At 46.3% G+C, this 11,951-nt stretch overlaps 1 protein-coding gene across 1 annotated transcript; it reads right to left on the reverse strand.

Moving 5' to 3' along the window:
• Positions 1–236: 236 nt before the first annotated feature.
• On the reverse strand, positions 237–3,153 carry LOC141022884 (uncharacterized). Its single transcript, XM_073499163.1, has 4 exons — positions 2,773–3,153; positions 1,923–2,138; positions 1,380–1,874; positions 237–989 (listed from the first exon to the last, which is right to left on the reverse strand). Exons 1-4 carry the CDS (start codon positions 3,151–3,153, stop codon positions 237–239), a joined length of 1,845 nt encoding a protein of 614 aa, XP_073355264.1.
• Between the last annotated feature and the right edge of the window lie 8,798 nt (positions 3,154–11,951).

An 11,951-nucleotide genomic window follows, 5' to 3' on the forward strand; every position in this document is an offset into this window, starting at 1 on the left:
AGAGCTGAACTCCCAAGATAATTTCCACTTGAATCACGGCATACCGCAACTGCTGAACCGCCTCTCCCTGGCCGGACTGCAGCATCCACGTGTATTTTGGCAAAACCCAATGGTGGAGCCTTGGGCCGATGAGGACCTGCTGTGCCCGTACGTGCGGCCGTCCGTATAACAGTAGGCCGAAGCATTTTAAGCTCATCACAGTACCTGCTAATAAAATTCTGAACTGCTTGGGGGCTCTAGAAAATTCCCTCATGGATCGCCTTGCGCCTCGCGTACCATATCGACCACAGAGTTATTGAAATTAGGGCAAACTGATCACGAGTTAATGACTCCATCAACGAAAACAGCCATTGCTTCGCTTGCAGTTCGGTCGAAGCCGTCATTTTATGTACGAGATCCTCGTCCACCAGCACCCATATACACCTAGACATTGTACATTGCATCAGCGAGTGTTTCCATGAGTCAGGCATTCTGCATAGCCCACATCTGCTAGAGGCCGACATGTGATGATGAGCACGCACATCTTCCGTGGGTAGGGAATGTTTTGAAAGTCGCCAGAGAAACATCCGAACTTTGGTTGGTACGTCAGTTTTCCAAAGCTTCTTCCACATCCCTTCCTCTGACTGTAGTGTTGACGTTGCCGGTACCCCCTCAAGCCAAGCCTCACGACGCTGCTTAGTTTCAGATAACATTCTGTACGCAAATTTTACTGTGAAAACGCCCTTACTCTCAAAATTCCAGCACCAGAAGTCATCTATATTGCGTGTGCAAAGAGGGATGCCCAATACGATCATTGCGTCCATTGGCATAAACACCTCGTTCACCCTTTGCTTGTTCCAACTAGCTGAGGTTGAGTCTATCAACTCTGACACAAGCTGCGGTGGGTTACCAGAGATGCACCCATAAGGTCGCAACATCTCATTTCTTGGAAGCCAGTTATCCCTCCATATATTGGTGGTTGCACCATTACCAATCCGCAGGATCAGACCCTGTTTCAGCACATCACAGCCTTCAATTATGGATCTCCATATCTGGCTCGGATGTCCACCTAGTGAAGCTTGTAGAATGTCACTAGTTGGGTAATATATGTTCTTAAGTAAGCGGGCACTAAGAGAATTTGGCTCCTGTAGCAGACGCCATGCTTGCTTTGCCAACATAGCCAAGTTAAACAATTCAAAATCTTTGAAACCAAGGCCACCTATACCCTTTGGCTATGTCATAGTCTCCCAAGAGACCCAGTGAGGTTTGCGTTTTTCTTCCTTAGAGCCCCACCAAAACTTTCGGATCAACATGTTAAGATGTTCACACAAACCCCTTGGTAACTTAAAGCATGACATGGAAAAGACGGGAACGGATTGCGCAACTGCTTTGACTAGGACCTCCTTACCAGCTGTGGACATGCAATTTTCAATCCAACCTTGCACCTTGCTCCAGAGTCTGTCTTTTAAGTACTTGAAGGCACCATTTTTTGAAGTACCAATATCAGACGACATGCCAAGGTATTTTTCATTCAGAGTCTCGTTTGGCACATTCAGCACCGTTTTTATCACCAAACGTGTGCTTTCTGAAACACCTTTGCTGAAGAAGATAGATGATTTGTCATAGTTGATTCGCTGTCCTGAAGCCTGACAGTAACTTTCCAGAGCATGGTTCACCTCGGTAGCCCCCACACCGTTTTCCTTGAAGAACAGCAGGCTGTCATCTGCAAAGAGTAGATGGTTTACCGGTGGCGCGGAAGGTGCTACCTGTAGACCATGCATGTTTGATGACTCATCTTTTGATTTTAAGAGGCACGAAAGGCCCTCTGCTGCTATCAAGAACAAGTATGGAGATATCGGGTCCCCTTGTCTGATTACTCGTGATGGTTTAAATTCCTGTAATTTTTTGCCATTGAACATAACTGAAAAAGAGACTGTGCTGACCAGGACCATGACAATCTCTACCCACCTTTCAGAAAAACCAAGCTTGAGCATAATGGCCCGAAGATAGGCCCATTCTACTCTGTCATAAGCTTTCATCATATCCAGTTTGAGCGCACATGACTGATGTTTCTTTGCCTTGTTTCTCTTCATGAAGTGCAAACACTCGTATGCAGCTATAATATTATCCGTGATCAACCTTCCAGGGACAAAAGCAGACTACTCCTCAGAAATGATGTCAGGTAATACTAGCTTCAGACGGTTAGAGATCACCTTTGATGCTATCTTGTATAAGACATTACACAAACTTATAGGACGAAATTGTGTTAACAGTGTTGGATTTTTTACCTTTAGGATTAGGACCAGAACAGTTTCATTTATGCTCTCCGCAGATTATGTACCCTCCATGATTTTGATGACAACCTTTGTCACATCGCTACCACATAGATCCCAGTGACGCTAAAAAATGTGCTGGAAAGCCGTCAGGGCCAGGGGCCTTGATTGGAAACATCTGGAATAGCGCTCCTTTAACCTCTTCAGGATTGTACGGGGCATTGAGGGATTCATTCATAGCTTGCGTCAGTTTGGTGGGAACCGTGTCAAGGACTTGATCCATGTTTTGCACACCCTCCGAAGTGTAGAGGTTCTTATAAAAGGAAGTGGTCATGACCTCCATCTCCTCTGTGATAGCTGTAATCTAGCCGTCCGGACGTTGCAACTGTTTTATTTTGTTCTTCCTCCTCCTCCTGCCGGCACGTATGTGAAAAAAATAAGTGTTTTTGTCACCGTGCATGAGCCACTCCAGTCTCGCCCTTTGTCGCCATAGAATCTCCTCTCTGTGGTATAATTCAACCAATCTATCACATATCTTTATTTCAGCGTGCGTGGGGCCAGCTCTGTTAGGGATCTGACGAAGCTCCTGTAGCTGCAGCTTTAGGCGGGAGATTTCCTGTCGGATGTTGCCAAAATGCGCCCGCTCCCAGGTGCTCAAGTCTCCCGCCACTGTTTGCAGTTTCTCATGCAATGATTGCATCGAATCTGCGTGTCCTTTCTCCCATCCCTCACGCACAGCTGTCGCCAGAGATTCCTCCCTCTCCCAGGCCAGCTCGTATTTAATGGAGCGCGGGGCCCTGCTGCATGCATGCACGTCGCAGAGCTTGAGCAGAATAGGACGTGATCGGACGAAGCGGCCAGCTTGTGTTCTAGGACGGCTGGTGAGAATGCAATGCTCCATGCCGGGTTCGCCACCGCCCGGTCCAGTCGTACTCTGGTGAAAGTGCCTCTGGTCACCTTTTTTCGAAGTTCCAATCGGTACCCGTATAACCTATATCTGACAGGCCACATGTGTCAAGTGCATCCCGGAATCCGTCCATCTGAGCCTGGCTCCGCATCCCCACTCCATCATGTTCATGCCCATGAAGCACTTCGTTAAAATCACCAAGTACCACCCAAGGCACGTTGGAAGACCCAACAATACCTCGTAGTGTATCCCATGTGTTGTACCGTTCGCTCGCTTGAGCTTCGCCATACACGAAAGTGACTCTAGTTTGTATATCAAAGAGCTCACCCACCAATGCGTCAATGTGATACTTCGAGTACCCTAAAATCTCAAGCTTTATTTCCTCATTCGAAAAAATTCCAAGGCCCCCACTTCTACTGGAGCTACTAACAGCAAAACTTTTATTATAACCTAAAGTTACAGCCATATTCTCCACCCTGGAGCCCTCGATTTGAGTTTCAACAATGCATAATATCGAGGGGGCAAGTTGCCTCGCTAGGTCGCGAAGCTCTCGAACTGTCGCGGGTTTGCCAGCCCCACGACAGTTCCAACATAAGTAACTCATTGCGCTCGGCGCGACTCCTCTAGGGAGCCCGCCAAACGCGCATTAGATGGGTTGTTGCTGGCTGTTAACTTCATGTTTCCCTGCTCAAACATCATCACTGTGGCCTTAATTCTCTTTGGTTCTTGCTTGGAATCAGGGCTCAGAGGTACTGTCGGTGGTGGTAAAGCTAGAAGCTGCTTTCCGGTGTTATCAACAGTTGCCGCATTGTCTGGTACCACATGATCTCCCATGTGCACTTGCACTGATCCGCGCTTCCTATTATTTTCAGCATCCCTCATCAACTCATCATCTGGTTTAGGGTTTCGTTCCTCTCGTTCCATCCACTTTGAGCCGTTCCGCTGGCCCCTCCCACGTCCTGCACCTCGACCCGGACGGCCTCGGCCTCTACCTCCTCCTGACGAGTTTTCCACTCCCGGACCACGGCCTGGCCCTTTGAACCAGCTAGCTTGGAGGTTTTTGAACACTAATGTCGATGGGGGGTGAATCCCATCGCCGCACTCTTTGTACAAGTGCCCTAGCATGCCACAAACTGCGCACCAGTCGGGTAGTCTCTCATATTTCACCCTGAAGATCTCCCTCTTCCTTTTCACCATCAACGAAACAGCGTTCTTTAGTGGTTTAGTAACATCCACTCTGATTCTGACCCTGAAAAAATTTCCTTCAAAATCCTGAGACTTGGGTTCAGCAAAGATGAAATCTCCTACGGTGGCCGCCAGGGACTTGATCAAACCAAAAAAGAGCTCTGGGAGATCGTGGATATGGATCCACATCTCAATTTTGTTCAGTTCTATCGCCGATGGCCTGGTGATTCCATCATACGGCTCTATGACGACTGCCTTTCCCTTGAAAGTCCAAGGTCCATCCTCCATGACTCTTTCCCAATCACTGAGGCAGGAGAATTGTAGGGTGTATAGATTTTCTTCGAGCGGCCGGAATTTTACCTCTTTTGCTAGATCCCAAGCGACACGCATGTTGCGATAGAACCAATATTGGCTATACTGTTTGTCCATGTTCACTTGCGCTATCGCCATCCATCGGGCTGCCTCTTCTGGGATGTCACCATCTTCTACCACCACGTCAACCAGATCATCCTCCTTCAAACCCAGTTCCTTCATCATCGCTTCCATCTCGCTCAGCGCCGCAACAGATGCAGATGTCGAGCCCATCGTCAGATCTCTTGCCCGGGAGAACACAGATTCCACGGGCGGGGAGGTTCCCTAATCCGAGCCCTTCCAACCACGTGAGCCAGCCATCCAAAGACACCGGCGATCGGTGGGGGAGAGGTGGAGGGGATCATGATCTCCACGTCGATGCCAAGGCGCCGCCGGGAGGAGAACAAAACCCTAACGCGAGGGGAGGCAATTCTCAATGTCGTGAATGACAATTTTAGTTGACAAGTGCGCGTCGTTGATCTGAGGTGCGCCACAGATCAGCTGCTCAATCGCTCCACAGATAGAAGAACTCACCTCGCGGCCCAACAGCCCGGTTCATGAGAAGGTGCCTAGAAAAGCCTGTGGAGCAGCAGCCCTTTTCATGTGTTGGTTTGTCAGCTTGTGGAAGCGGATGAGGCGGACGAGGCCCAGAGAATGCTGCGGGACGATAGAATCATCTGATGTGTTCGTGTGCCTAATCGGACGGCTTAGGACCCAAAATCGCTGTGAGAAGGCATAGCTAGCTCACTTTTACTGTTTAGTAATATGGATCTGCTGATCACGGGTTCGATGCCCGGAAATTCGTTCCTGAGCGCGAGCTCAGATTGTCCTGATATCTGAGTGTTTCAATCATCTTGCGAGTAGTTTTCTGTATTGTAGTGTAATCTAAGGTCCCGCGCTCTAATCATAGAAGGTAATGCTAAACTCATCCCGGTGCGAGCTGGAGGTGATGGACCCGAATTTTCCAAGGCCGACCTGGACTAAGAGCATCTCCACTCGCCCCCAACAGCCCCCTAGGGCCCTTTTTTACCGTCGGCGTCTAACAATCGGTCTAGTCGCGTCCCAGTAGCCCAAATTTCGCCGGTTAGGGTCAAAATTGGCGCCGGCGGATCGAAGCCGAACCTGGCGCGTTGGGGGCGCCCGGGGTGCCGGGGGAAGCGTTTTTTGCGCGAAAGCCCCACGGGCCCGCCGAGTTAGCGACCAGCCGCGTCTCGTCTTCCTCGTCGCCTCGTTTCCCGCGGTGAATCAATGCCAAGGCCGCTGCCGGTCAGCCTTCCATTGATTCCCCACGGGCGGCGCTGTGAAGGCCCGGCAACGCGCCGTCCCACTCCCGCCACGCGAACACACATGTCTGCCGCCCCCCGGCGGCTGTAAAATGCCACCCCTCCTCGCCGGTCGTCGCACTCACCTTCGCCCGCAGTTCCCCTCTCCTCGTCGCCGCTCCATCCCGTCTCTCTTCTCCCGAGACCAGCCACCGAGTCATCCTCCCGATTGGCGGGCGCTTCCCCGACGATGGTGCGGCGGCAACTGCTTCGGCCGCCGCACCCCGCATGAGTGGGAGGTGCACCTCCTCCACCAAGCCAACTACCCGGCGCCGCCTGACATGCGCGTGCCAAGGCGATGGAGGCTCAGCGCTGGAGGCGTCCCAGTCCCCCCGCAGCCTGACGCCGAGCACCCCGCGCAGTCTTCTGTATTGCAGTGTAATCTAATTGGTCTTGCGCTTTAATCATAGAAATAATGCTAAACTCATCCTGGTGCCGAGTTGGAAGTGATGGACCCAAATTTTTCTGAGCCGACCTGGACTCACATTCAGTTCAGGCGAGCCACGGCGGCTACTACTGCCGTTGTCCCCGTGGCCGAGCCGCCTTTGCACGCCCATGCCACAAAACTCGACCTTAAGCTAGTGCCAACCTTTCTTCTTCCTCGACTCCCATTTACTAAGTTCAGAAAGTTTTTAATAAGAGAGAGTCCTCAATTAGCTACCCATTTACTTAACTACTCGCATGATCTTTACTTATATCTTCTTTGGAGTAGCTTGTCATTTGCTCTAGTGCTTCACTTATATCTTTTTGAGCATGGTGTGCTTTAGCATTTTTGAAGAAATTCTCTCTTGCTTCACTTAAATTAACTTGAGATAAAGAAATATTATGCTCATGATCTTCACTTATATTTGTTTGACCTTTTCAAAAGCAATACATGAAAATTAGTTCCAAAGTGATAGATATCCAAGAAGGATATAATAAGAACTTTCATGAAGATCATTGGACAAAATAAACTTGATTCCTCATAATAGTTTTGAGATATGATGATGTGATATGTGAGTCATGTTGATGAGTAATTATGCTTTAGTAAGAATATTGATGTTAAGGTTTGTGACCCTATGCAAGCACGAAAATCAATAGTTGTGCAATGAAATTACATCCTACTTGTGGTGCATTATTCGGTGTTAATTATGCTTAATGCTCACTTATGATATTATTCGTTTCTTCGTTGGTCACTTCTCAATCTTTTGCTAGGCTTCATTTTGCACTAAGTATGATCACTACTTGTGCATCCAAAATCCCTTAAACCAGTTTTGCCACATGAGTCCACTATACCTACATATATGCGGTATTCTTTTGCCGTTCTAAGCAAATTTGTATGTGCCATCTCTAATTTTCAAAGTAAATTTCTCTTTTGTGTGCTCGTACCGCTCGCGAGGCGGTGAGGGGCGGCCGATATTTTCCATGCTAGATGTGTTATTCTCACGATGAGTGTTTATTCACTTGTCATTGCACGAAAGTAAGGCAAAGGTATTAGGGATGCCTAGTCCTGAAATGGAAAATGAATTTACTTTATGTTGTCAAATAATAAATTCCTTGGAAAGTGTTGGTATGGAAGGCACCCGTGGATACAGTTAGCCATGGAAAGTGAAAGTATAGTGGAAAAGGAATAAACTTTATTTTCTGTTTAGGAACCACCTATGATATATCTAGCATGGAAAGTGTTGGGAGCTCTAAGTCGTTTTCGTTGGTGGGAAAATTATGCCTCTCAAAATGTTTTTATCTCTCAATTTTCGCTTTGAGCTCTGGCACCTCTACAAATCCCTACTTCCCTCCGCGAAGGGCCTTTCTTTTCCTTTATGCAATTTTTATTTTTAATTTGAGTCTCCATCTTCTCTAATAAAGCACCAACTAGGGGGCACTATGATCGTACTTGAGAATTGGGTGTAGTTAATATGCGAGTGTGTTTCTTGAATGGATCAATGATTGAGCATGATGGGCTAGGGATAACTTATTTTAGTGTTGATATTTTGAAAGACATGGTTGCTTGTTGGTATGCTTGAGTATTTAAGTCCTCGTGTCAAAACTAGACTATTGCTTTGAACCATATAAAAGTCCAAATGTCCATGCTATAAAGAAAAGAATATGAGATGACATGTTAAGCAACATTCCACATCAAAAATTCTGTTTTTATCATTTACCTACTCGAGGACGAGCAGGAACTAAGCTTGGGGATGCTGATATGTCTCCAACGTATCTATAATTTTTTTATTGTTCTATGCTGTTATATTATCATTCTTGGATGTTATACAATCATTTTATAGCAACTTTATATCATTTTTTGGGACTAACCTATTGACCCAGAGCCCACTGCCAGTTGCTTTTTTTGCTTGTTTTTTACATCGCAGGAAATCAATGTCAAACGGAGTCCAAACACCGCGAAACTTTTTGTGGATTTTTTATGGACCAGAAGACCACCAATGGGCCAGAGCAGCACCTGGGGGTTCGCCGAGGGGGGCACAACCCACCAGGGCCCACCCGAGGGCCCAGGCACGCCCAGGTGGGTTGTGCCCACCTCGGTGGCCTCCCGGACCCCCTCTTTACCCTATAAATTCCCAAATGTTTCGAAAACCCTCAGGATTAACCTAGATCAGAAGTTCCGCCACCGCAAGGCTGTGTAGCCACTGAAAACTAATCTAGACCATGTTCTGACACCCTGCCGGAGGGGAGGGTCATCTCTGGTGGCCATCTTCATCATCCCGGCGGCCACCACGACGAGGAGGGAGTAGTCCACCCTCGGGGCTGAAGGTTTGTACCAGTAGCTATGTGTTTAATCTCTCTCTCTCTCTCTCTCTCTCGTGTTCTTGAGATGGCACAATCTTGATGTATCGCGGGCTTTGTTAATATAGTTGGATCATATGGTGTTTCTCCCTCTCTATCTTGTTGTGATGAATTGAGTTTTCCCTTTGAGATTTTGTTTTACCGGATTGAATACTTTTATGGATTTGAGAGCACTTGATATATGTCTTGCATGTGAATACTCATGGTGACAATGTGGTATTATATTGATTCACTTGATATGTGTTTTGGCACTCAACTCGCGGATTCCTGAGGTGACATTGGGGTAATCTATGCATAGGAGTTGATGCACGTTCTCTTCTTTGTTTCTCCTGTAGAAATCTTGGGGCACTCTTTGAGGTTCTTTGTGTTGGATTGAGTATTATGAATTTGAATTTGCTTTGGTGTTATTTTAGTACGAACTCTTGATAGATCGATCGGAAATAATAACTTAGTGTTATTTTAGTACGAACTATTGATATATTGATCGGAAAGAATAACTTGGTGTTAGTTTAGTAGAAACTCTTGGATAGATCGATCGGAAAGAATAGCTACAAACAACTTATTTTTATGTTCTTCGCTAGATAGGAACTTTGGAGTGATTCTTCATCGCACGTTGAGGGATGGTTATATGATCCAATTATATTAGCATTGTTGAGAGATTACACTAACAAAAGTACGGACCCTAGGCCTCATTTTCAAGCATTGCAATACCGTTTGTGCTCACCTTTGTTACTTGCTAACTTGCTGTTTTTTATTGTTACTATTACAAAAACCAATATCTACTATCATTACTACACTTTTATTACCATCTCTTCGCCGAACTAGTGCACCTATACAAATTACCATTGTATTTGGTGTGTTGGGGACACAAGAGACTTTTTATTATTTGCTTGCAGGGTTGTTTGAGAGAGACCATCTTCAACCTACGCCTCCCAGGGATTGATAAACCTTAGGTCATCCACTTGAGGGAAAATTGCTACTATCCTACAAAACTCTGCGCTTGGAGGCCCAACACGTGTCTATAAAAATAAAGTTGCATAGTGGACATCAGTAGAGTACCGGAAAAGGTCTCCAGATGGGATGGGTGGAAGAACAAAAGTTTACGGCGGCGGAAAAAGTGTTTCGGGTGGCTCTCTATTGGTTTGTGAATATTTGAGAATCTATAAAGGTGGAATTAGGTTAACGGAGTTGCGTGGGAGTCACGAGCTCAAGGGGCGCGCCTACTCCTGGGGCACGGCCTGTGAGCTCATGGCTCTCCCGTACATCTTTTGGTCTCCTCCTGAACCTTCTAGGGTCCCTTCTGGTCCAGAAAAAACTCCATAAAGTTTCATCGTGTTTGGACTTCGTTTGGTACTGATTTTCTGAAAAGTAAAAAAAACAAGCACAAAACAGGAACCGGCACAAGGCACTAGGTTAATAGGTCAGTCCCAAAAATGATGTAAAATAGCATATAAAGCTTCCAAGATTGATAATATAATAGCATGAAATAATCAAAAATTATAGATACGTCGGAGACGTATCAGTCATGTATGGGCTTGACATAATGACTTCCGATTACTCTGTCACCCGATCTTCCAAAATGAAATTTAGCTTATGCAGAGTTTTTTTCATTTTGCTATAGATGACAGGGTTGATCATCAAACCATTCATTTTTGCATGTTAAATATAGGGCAAACCTCATCACCTTGAGAACGCTTGCTCTTACAACAAAGAACCCGGCGAATATAATCTCCGATAGGTCCTTTGGTAGGAATTCAAAGTAATTTCTGGGAGATGGTGATCAAGGCATTAGATGGGATTGTTATATTGCATCACGTTATCCACTATCGGGGCTAATTGTATATGCAGTTTGGAACACTACGAGCCTCTTTGATTTGCAGTATTTCTAAAATACACGAATAGCGTGACATGCCATCTTCGATCCTACATGATTAACATGGGTGTTTAATTACACTCTAGGAAAACGTAGAAGTCTTCACAGGATGTTGGAGTGCATGGAAATTTTCCTATGAAAACTAGTACAAATGAATCCAAAGAAGAAATACCTATGGATGTTATCATATGAATCATGCAACCACTATAGGAAAAACATTTATGTGTTGAAATCCTTCAAAATTCCTTTAGAAATCATGGTACATTCGTCATTATAAACTTGGGAAAAGGTACAAAAAATCCCTTGTGGTTAACATTTAACAGGAAAGGAGCATCACCTCGATATATGGCTTCTTCAGGCACGAAAAGCATCTTATGAATCTAACAACTTGGTCTAGGTCGCGGCCGATAGATTCTAGTGCCAAGACTTTCACTGTGCGTAGAGACGGGGTCAAGCTTGTCAAAATCATTTTCTGAATGACAGGCGGACATACATCTTGAAAATTAGAAAAAAAAATCTAGAAGAAGGAGAATAAGAGGACTATTGTACTTGAACTATTATGGATCCAATAACAAGTTCGGAGAATTTGACACACAAGTAGCCCAACACTGTCAATTTCGGCGCATAAATGACTCTGATTCTTGTTGGACCTTGTTGATCAACTACAAGCAATCTCGCAAGTAAAGGCACATCCTCAATGACCATATCGTGATACACCTTAAGTGATCTCCTGTTGCAGCACCAGCAACACACATAAAATTGTCCGGAGATTCATGGAGTCGATGTGGAGGCTACTCAACCCATTGATCGTCTAAAGACGAAGATACTCGAGCGCGGTATAGCTGCGGAGCAGACGCTCCATGTCCTCCTTGGATATACAGATGCCGAAGAGCTCGAGCAACTTCTATCGAGGGAGAATAAGAGCGAGTGCGGCATTAATCTTGGGGAAATGGCAGATCATTAACCTGGCACGGTGCAGTGTGGGCGCGAGGCGGAGCGCGAACGGTGGCAGCGAGCGCATATGTCCATCATTAAAACTGGTCTCCTCGAGCTGATCTATGCAGGGGATAGGAACCGCTCGTCAAACTTGGCTTGGACCTTGCCGTTGTAATGGAACTTGCCCATGTTAAGGCCTCTGATTGGGCCATGGTGCGTGCCAAGGATCTAGGACAATGCATCGATTCATTTGTGATAGCCAGGCCGGTGCTTGTAGTCATTGATGAGGTTGAGGGGGGTGGAGCGCCATAGGCAGCGCCATCGCCAGCAGAGGACGGTTGTCC

Source organism: Aegilops tauschii, chromosome 5 (genome assembly GCF_002575655.3).
Source record: "Aegilops tauschii subsp. strangulata cultivar AL8/78 chromosome 5, Aet v6.0, whole genome shotgun sequence".
Taxonomy (NCBI): Eukaryota; Viridiplantae; Streptophyta; class Magnoliopsida; order Poales; family Poaceae; genus Aegilops; species Aegilops tauschii.

Bases quoted from the DNA above. Each gene is read 5' to 3' on its own strand.
- LOC141022884 (XM_073499163.1), bottom strand. From the start codon at position 3,153: ATGGAGCATTGCATTCTCACCAGCCGTCCTAGAACACAAGCTGGCCGC. The intron at 1,875-1,922 runs GTCAGCACAGTC...AAAAAATTACAG, and splicing joins TAGAGATTGTCATGGTCCTG to GAATTTAAACCATCACGAGT. The intron at 990-1,379 runs GTCCTAGTCAAA...GTGCTGAAACAG, and splicing joins TGTCCACAGCTGGTAAGGAG to GGTCTGATCCTGCGGATTGG.